Source organism: Pararge aegeria, chromosome 21 (assembly GCF_905163445.1).
Source record: "Pararge aegeria chromosome 21, ilParAegt1.1, whole genome shotgun sequence".
Classification (NCBI taxonomy): Eukaryota; Metazoa; Arthropoda; class Insecta; order Lepidoptera; family Nymphalidae; genus Pararge; species Pararge aegeria.
The window spans coordinates 12,093,174-12,102,729 of NC_053200.1; the positions used below are offsets into that span (position 1 = coordinate 12,093,174).

General features: G+C 36.3%; 1 protein-coding gene across 1 annotated transcript; it reads right to left on the reverse strand.

Annotated features, from left to right (window-relative positions):
* Positions 1-1,840: 1,840 nt before the first annotated feature.
* LOC120633215 (ATP synthase subunit alpha, mitochondrial) lies at positions 1,841-9,344 on the reverse strand. The gene is made up of 10 exons (XM_039903367.1): positions 9,206-9,344; positions 8,696-8,818; positions 7,780-7,893; positions 6,976-7,240; positions 6,242-6,466; positions 5,064-5,233; positions 4,276-4,370; positions 3,689-3,908; positions 2,880-3,047; positions 1,841-2,396 (listed from the first exon to the last, which is right to left on the reverse strand). Exons 1-10 carry the CDS (start codon positions 9,269-9,271, stop codon positions 2,184-2,186), a joined length of 1,659 nt encoding a protein of 552 aa, XP_039759301.1. The 5' UTR covers positions 9,272-9,344; the 3' UTR covers positions 1,841-2,183.
* Positions 9,345-9,556: the final 212 nt, after the last annotated feature.

Below are 9,556 nucleotides of genomic sequence, written 5' to 3' on the forward strand. Positions count from 1 at the left end.
CAAACCAACCACGGAATACAGACCTCTTTAACGTATAACTCAGATACAGGAGTATAAGCATAATGTACAGAGTGTTGACTATAAAACGAAACACATCCCGGTTAATAAATGTCAGATCAAAAGACAACACATATACACACAAATTTTTAAACAACATTGATAGAATATGTTGCTATTTTGTAAGCTTACCGAGTATGTTTCCTTCGTCAAAACGTCTAACATTTTAACGTTATGATTATATACTCATTACCTAGAAACTCTTGCTCGATACCATTGAGTATACAAAAAGTAACTGCAAACAATAGCATTGTTAGATTATGTTATTATCGTTGCAACCGGTTTCCATTGCTTCGTAAAAGTAACAAAATATATGAAGGTGTCCCCAATAATATGGAAATAACAGCTGTAGAAGTATACGTATCACGTTCAAGTCACTATCCGGAGGCTAAGTGTTTAAGCACACCATACCGAAAATACGCGACCGAAGTTCGTCGTGACTACGCCTGCAAGATATTTGATTACTGATGACACACTAAACCGAAATTAAGTCGCGTTATAGCGTACAGTCGAACTTCGGTCGGGCGTAAGTTTGGCACCGATTCGGCGGCAATGTTTTGTATAACAACACATTATACGCGACCAAGGTTCGGTACGATTGTCGACAAAGATCTGGGGGTAGGGAGGCTCGTAGAATTCAATAGGTGCACCATTCTTCATTTCTTTTCTGTATTTATCCTCTTGTAAAGCCTCAGCAATTGCTAGTACTGTAAAATAGACAATTTTTCGGGTTTCGCACCTCAAAAGGAAAAACGGAACCTTAACAAGATCACTTTGTTTTACATGCTATGTAGATAACACGCTCTAGACCCAGATTGCCCACACCTAGTTACACAACCGAATTTCTGCCGCGTAAATTCGGCTCTTATCGTGTGTCATATCAGCCGAATGCGTCGGAACGTAAAATCAGCCACGGAACTTCGGACGCGTATTTTCGGCATAGTGTGTTTAAACACTAACTCTCATAGGATAGTAGGTGAATTATAATTATAGAAAAAAAAACTAAATTTTTAAAACCGCTATCGACACTACGTGAAGTATCCAGTTTGGTATCTAGAATTTCGTGATCGTCAGCAATCATTGCTTGAAATTTGAGTAGGGCACCACACAACGACCGAGCGCACACTTCTCTAGACAACTTTGAAGAGGGTTCTCGATGGGGTAGGTGCTACACGTTGTCGTATGAAAGCGCTTACTCGACATGTGACTTTTAAAGAAATAACTTAACTAAGATGTAAAGAGATACGTTGCAACCATAACTGTTTACAATAAGAAATAAAATATATTTAAAAAAAAAAAATATTTTAATGTCCCATAATGTTAAATCAATCATTCGCACACACACAGCAGTCCACTGCTGAGCCGAGGCCTCTCCTCTCATAGGAGACTATTTTAGAACATAAGACCCTCCAGGCTGTCCCTCCGATGCGGGTTGATGGGCGGATTCGCACATACGCGTGTAAATTATCAACAAGTTATCAATACTGAAATATTGAATATTTTTTTTCATTCATTTATTTTTCTAAATTGATAGACGACTATGATTGACTAACTGATTCGGCTTTTACCCATATAAATAGTGCAGCAAGAAAGTAAAAGCAGAATAATCCACTCAAAAACACCATTCAATGATACCACATAGATACCTTTTCGACTTTACCTTTGCATATTGATTACTCTTATAAAATTTCATAATGAATAGTAGTACTTTTAAAAGTAAAACATTTTAGCCTATGATCACCCACAATACCCTATTTTGATTGGATAAGAATAAAAGTCACAAATAAATAATTGTTTTATTTATATATAATTATATAACCACTGCTGACTCACAAGATAAATACATTACATGATTGTATTCACATTCAGTACAGTCCATACGAATGGTACACTACGAAAAAGGCTGCTGACGGAAGCATTTACCATCTAGCATACGGCACAATACTGAAGAGTCAATAATTAATTGTTAAGGCCATCTGAATTTTTACCTGTTCAGTATTCAATAGATTTAATGCTTCAGTGAGCAGTCACTTAAATTTTAACAGACATGCTTCAGATTGTACGCATAAATGCTAGATTACGAAGTGTGCGTACAATCTAAAGGAGAGTTAAACGTAACTAAGCAGTTACTGCGCTTGGAAAGTAGCGAGGAAATCAGTGACGATCTTCTTCAGGGACGCGTCAGACTCGGGCGTGATCTGTCCGTCTTTAGCGATGGTGCTGAGGAGCGTCTGGTGGGATGTCTTGATGTGCTGGGTGAACTCCTTCTCGAAGGCGGTGATCTTAGTTGGGTCCAGTTTGTCGAGGTGTCCACGTACACCGCAGTAGATGATGGCAACCTTGAAACAAATGAAAATCAAATCAATAAACTTTACATAACAGAAAAAAATTTGAAAATGCGTTTCCTGAGCAGGTTTAGGTGATTAAACTAGCATTCCTTTACATAAGACAGAGTTTGTACATTTATTTACAAACAAAATATTAAAACAACTCAGTAAAATAAATATCTTATGTACCCTATTCAACAACGCTTTGAATAATAGGCTGGCCCACTCACACCTCAATATTATTGTAGAATATTGTCTGCATATTGATAATATTGCTGATTGAATAACTAGAGAAGTATTTGTAAAAGATATTGTCAATTTAAATATTATATATTGATTGAAGTCTGTATAAAATTAAAAAAAAAACCACTGTTACATTAGTTCTAGAGTACACTGAATAACAACTATGGCGCTTCGAATCTGGCCAAGGTTTGACAGCCAGTCAGTAATAAAAAGGTCAGTGAATAAGTCAGTTAGTAGGGAAGATTCACTCACCTGTTCTTCAATGGCCATTGGCACATACTGTCCCTGCTTGAGCAGCTCAGTAAGACGCATACCACGGTTGAGCAGCTGCTGTGTTGCGGCGTCCAAGTCGGAACCGAACTGGGCGAAAGCTGCGACTTCACGGTACTGAGCCAATTCCAACTTCATGGAACCGGCCACCTGCATTATCACAGACCGGTTAAAATCCGTAGTTGTGAAAACTGAATTGATATGACTGTAAATAAATTGCATTCTATTGCGCACAAAAATATAGATAAATGAATTAATTATTTATTTATTTATTATTTATGTACAAAAAGTGTACAAAGGAAAGGATTATGTAATTCAAAGGTTTTAATTTTAATACATTGCAATATATTTATAGGACATTGGCTCTAAAAGCTCTTGCTATGAACCATTTGGATGTACCTGAGCCACAAAGTCCATTGGTAATAATTAATATATTGTTAATATTTTCGCTTTGTTTCAATTTAAGTTGGTAAGCAAAGCAATAGTAGATTTCACTCCGCCAGAAATAATATTGGATATTTGAGAGTTAGGGTTTTATCCTTGCAAGCGTGATGAAAAACGTCGCATGAAACACGTATGCTTTGATTAAAAATTTTATTTAGCACACTAGTTACATAATCTACTATTACGACCTATTTTCATAAAAATAGGTAAAGCTGTTTTGGAGCAATGCAGCCACAAACACCGTGATAAAAATTTTTTATATATGCATTATAAAAAAATATAAGAAAAAAATCCCTTCAAATAAGAGCATGTATGAAGTGCACGCCACTGACTGTGCATGAACTTGCCTGCTTCATGGCCTTGGTCTGAGCGGCGGAACCTACACGCGACACAGACAGACCGACGTTGATGGCTGGCCGGATACCCTTGTAGAACAGCTCAGTCTCCAAGAAGATTTGGCCGTCAGTGATGGAGATCACGTTGGTGGGAATGTACGCGGACACGTCACCGGCCTGGGTCTCAATGACGGGCAGAGCGGTGAGGGAGCCACCGCCCATCTTGTCAGACCTTGGGGAAAAATATTATGTATGAAAACTGAGCTTAGAGCTGTTTCTTTAAAAGTTAAATTTTTATTAATAGAGATATACCATAATTATTACATCATCCAGTTTCTTTTGAATTGCTGTTGCAATAGGAATCACGCTATGTCAGCTGTTATGAGATGTATTTTAAAGCGATTTTCTAAACAACAAAGTCTTTTTTACTTTGCTGCTTACAGTAGTTTGAAATCTACTTCAGGTTACACCTTTACTCACCTTCAATGTGACATATAAAGGCCTTTTTTTACCTATGAAGACCTAAGCAAGAAAAGTTGGCATAGAATTTGATATAGCAACAACTAGTAAAGAAAATACAACTTTTAGTAAATACGTACATCTTGGCCGCACGCTCAAGCAGACGTGAGTGGAGGTAGAACACGTCACCGGGGTAAGCTTCACGACCCGGGGGACGACGTAGCAGCAGAGACATCTGATAAAGTATAGACACATCAATCATATAGTTTTTCCTAATCACACTATACACACGCACATGACCTATGGGACATAGATCTCTTGTCTTGTCTTTACATTAAATTATTAAATTGGATGCACAGGTACAACATGAACGCTTTTCTTTTTCGATTAGATATGTATATATTATCAGTTAACATACAAGTATTACAATACGAAGGACTCCTTTAGCATAAATAAAATCAGCACGTTCACAAAGAAGTCTCATATGCTTGTTAACTGCTTCATATATATTATACGCAAGTGAACCTAAGAAAAAGTAATATGCATAGGTAATAAACATCAACCCTTAGTGCAAGCTTGACATACTCAATTAATTTTACAGAGTCAACGCATGTTAATTTTAAACTAGATAGAATAAGGTAAATGATAATTGTAAAGAATATTTGTGTACAAATAAATAACTGCAAACTAGATCAAATAAAGAAATGTCCATTACCATTGAGACAGTAATGGGTGGGGAACACAGCTTGGAGAACTAGTGAACCAACCATAACCTTGAACTCGTAAACACTGCCTTAGACCTCAACTAGATAGACGCAGGCGGTTGAGGACCATGGAATCAAGAACTACCTAACAATGACCTAAGTCCATCAGTGGATGTTCATTGGTTGACATGATGAAGTAGGATTAAAATGTTTATTGTAGTCACCTGTCGGTAGGCGACGGCCTGTTTGGACAAATCATCGTAGATGATCAGTGCGTGCTTGCCGTTGTCGCGGAAGAACTCTCCCATGGCGCAACCGGAGTACGGCGCCAAGTACTGCAGGGGAGCCGCGTCAGAGGCCGTGGCCGACACGATGATGGTGTAGTTGATGGCACCTGTGCAAATAGAACATTGACTTTGTATCTAAATATTAGTTCCTACAATTGCATAAAATGGGTTTTATGATAAAGTTACACACACTTCAACTGGATCATTTAAAAACCAGGGTGCAATACTAGGGGCTATTATGCCTGTCAATGTCTTGTTTATTGCTATAGAAAAATATGAGTGTCGGACAGAAATAATAATCTTGTTGCCAGCATGCAAATCCAGGTCATACTACAGGTCTATACTGTATTTGTGATGAAAAATCTCAAACAAAATACACCAATACCACAAGTGAAATTCAAACAATTTTGTATATTTTATCTTCATTCTATTAAGTCTACTCTAGCATATATTCAAGAAGTTTGAATTTGTCATTTTTACATATTGTTAATTGAAGATGGCTTCAAATAACACTTTTAAGCATAATTGCATCCTAAATTTTTGCCTTACTTACTTAGCAGAAAGCAGAATTTTATAAATATGAGAATTTAATCTTTTTTATCTCTGACCTATGAAAGTAACTTGGTTATTTATAAATAATTGCAGTAGTCAATCTACATAGCCAAAATACATGAATAGGAATAACTATTTACAATAATTTTGTAATTGTTAGTAGCATAAGGGTGATAGAGTGCTTACCAAACTTAAGTGTATATAATAATCTACACAAAAAATAACATAAAAATGTTTTCAGTCCTTGTATAACTACCTAAACAACAATTTCTTAACACACTTTTTAAAGGTTTTATTGTCTGTTTATTCCTAACCTTCATGGACTTTTGATAGGACTGGAGGCAAACAGGCATATGAGAAGTGATCCAGATTACTTTTCGCCTGGGAATCTTGGGGGGAAACTTGGACATTGGATAGTTGTATGAAAATGAAAATCATATGTTTATAAAACTGTTTGCAGCTATTGGTAACTACTAGTGTTTCAAATAAGAAAATAGGTTTAATATCAATAGTCAGGTTGCTTATAACGCATTATTTCATGAGCTTTTACAAAGGTGTCTTACCAGCATCAGTTAACCGCTTCACAATCTGTGCAACGGTAGACCTCTTCTGGCCGATGGCAACGTAGATGCAGTAAAGCTTCTTCTTCTCATCGTCTCCCTTGTTGAAACGCTGCTGGTTGATAATGGTGTCAATAGCCAAGGCAGTCTTGCCGGTCTGTCGGTCGCCAATGATCAGCTCACGTTGACCACGACCGATTGGCACGAGGGAGTCTACAGCCTTGATACCTGTTCAAAAATTTTACTTACTGTGAATATAAGCAAATTTTGTCGTTTTGTGGCCCTAGCAGCTTAAAAAAAATCTCATAAAACTCTTGACCCAACATCAGAAGTGGGATACTATATCTGTACCAACATATTGGTTTTTCTCATCTGTATTGTAAGATAACAACTAGTCATGGTCATGTTCATAGGTAATATCTTTATAATTTAAAGTAAATCTTCATAGCATTTCTAGTTTTGAAGATTATTAAGATAATATTTATCAGAAAGAAACTTTTTGCATGCTGTTAACTAATCTCTACAAAATTTCAGAGTATAATTTGATATCCGAAAAAAAGTTTGGGAAATGGGGATAACGTTATTAAGATTGAAGCAAAATAAAACGTTTTTGAAATTAAAAACAGTCACACTCAATAATGGAACCATTGAAAAAGAATACTTAAATAGAGAATGAGAAAAGTGCTTTTTATAGTTGTTTCAAATTATATAATTAACATATGTGTTACATAACTTACCGGTCTGCATAGGCTCACGCACAGACACACGTGGAATGATACCGGGGGCCTTGATACCGACTCGCATACGCGACTTGGTGGCGATGGGTCCCTTGCCGTCAATGGCGTTACCCAAAGCGTCCACTACGCGACCCAACAGCTGTTCGCCCACTGGTACGTCCACAATGGCACCGGTACGTTTGACGATGTCACCTTCCTTAATGAATTTGTCGTTTCCGAATACGACCACACCCACGTTGTCGGGCTCCAAGTTGAGGGCCATACCCTGTTAATGAACAGATTAGTTTAGTCCCCTTGTTGCACCTTCTAAACATCAAACCTGCTAAGGCTCGCAAACATACATCCATTTAAATTTTAAAAAGCGGTGCCATGTTGGTCTAGTGGTATATGACTTGCACTACAAATGATAAGCAATTTTTTGAAATTTTCAGTATAGCTCAGGAGTTAGAGAATTCCAACACTGGCACTGTCAAATCCAACATGCCTCAGAGAACAAGTAAAGTAATATTTCCAGTTTATAATAGTCATTTGAGACCACCAAACATTAATTGGAGCAGCATATGGTGTCAATACTCTGTTTCCCACTCACCTTTTAAAAAGGAGGCATGTGCTGAGTAATGCTACATTACTAATTTAATGATGGTGTGCCGCACCAGAATCCAGTGTTGCAGATGTTCACGGGCAGTGGTAATTGCTTAATATTAGGTGATCCGCTTAATATCAGTTAGCAGTCAGTATCAGGTGGCAGCTTATAGCTACTATTTACATAAAAAAAGAATTATGCAACAAAATGTGATTACAAACCTTAAGGCCGGAGGAGAATTCCACCATCTCCTCGGCCTGAATGTTCTTGAGTCCATACACACGGGCGATACCGTCACCGATGCTCAACACGCGGCCAGTTTCTTCCAAATCGGCCTACAAATTTTATTAACAACTGTTATGTTGACAGCGGAAAGTCTTAAGATCAAGATTTTTTATCATAAACTTCAATTTGATATTTAAAGTTCTTTTAATACAAAACAGAACTCTTGAAACTTACGTTTTTTTAAGGGTGTGATTAAAACTTAAAAATATATGATTACTTTATTGGGTAAAATTTGTAGTAGAGGTTTCAGGGGAGCGGGTTGACCTAGTTCACTAATTAGTAACTACTTTAAAATTTTATCCCCTTAGATTAGTAATAAAAATATTATTCATTAGCAAATATATTGATATTTGAATATACACAGTCTAGTTTTACATTCATAATAACTGAAAAAGTGGTTATAGATAGAAAAGTCTAGCCTTATTAATGTTACTTTGTTACCGTTTGGTATTAAACTCTGATACTCTATATCTAATAATGGACTTCAATATTTAAGTTAAATTTTGTAATAGCTGTTAAATTCCAATGCAGAAATCAAAGAATATTTGCTAGGCAAACATTCTTTGATTGCTGATACAGATAATAATGGATAGACAGATAATTCAATTACTATTAATTGAAACTTTATTTTTTCAAATATTATCAAAAAAAAATCAGCTTTGATGTTCTCAATATTCAGAAGAATGTAAAAAAAAACAACTGATATTACTTTATTAATAAATCTCAATTTACTTATAATATAATATAAGAAAAAAGAAATGTAAAGGCGTTCCTAATTTCCTAACCTCTTTTTTAATGGTACAGATAATGACAACTGTCATATAACAACGGTTTATGTAACTATGCAGTTACCTTAGGTGCGGCACCAAGGATTCTCTCCTCCAGGATTGTGGAGATTTCGGCAGCCCTCTGTGTGCAGGAGACATGGAGTTTGCGCGATGCCACCGCCACCGCTGGTACGGCGACCTTCGAAACCTACCACCAAACATAACTAAGTTAGAACACTAAAAGGCAGTCATCAGAATCTAATACGACTATTTTAATCAGTTATCTTGTAATATGATTAGATTTTGGTGAGTACCGCATTCACCAAAGTACAAAATGGACATACATTTTGACAGAAAACCTATCTGCCTCTATTACATAACACAAATTTCTTGATGTGATAATTTAGACGTATCTTACACTTAAACATTGAAAATTAACTATACTTAGGCACTGTACTAAGTTTGTAAGGGATTTATCAATCGTAACTAGACTAATTTTGATAATTATTTAACTTTTTGGTTGGACTTTGCGGTTGCTTGTACCTGCCGGAAAGTAAGAATTTGCTAATTAAAACACATATCATGGAATATATACCTGGGTGGCGGCATTAGGTAAGCGCCTGGCCACCGAGGAGGCCAAACGAGCGGAGATCAGCGACATATTTCACAAATATTCTTATTAAAATAGTAGACTGAAGGGCCGTGGTACACTCCGCTCGCGACTCGTTGCGATATTACAGGAAATGACATAAATCGATAACTGTCTATGGTTCACATTCTGCCGTACTGCGTATCAGTTTAGAAATTGATTAGTTTTATTTAAATCTCAAAGTAATTTTTATTAAACTTTACTAACTTTTGCATTAATTTCAACTTAGTTTAATCGTTATGGACTTTAAAACAGGAATTCATATTAAAGAAAATAAAAATATAGTAATAGTTTTTT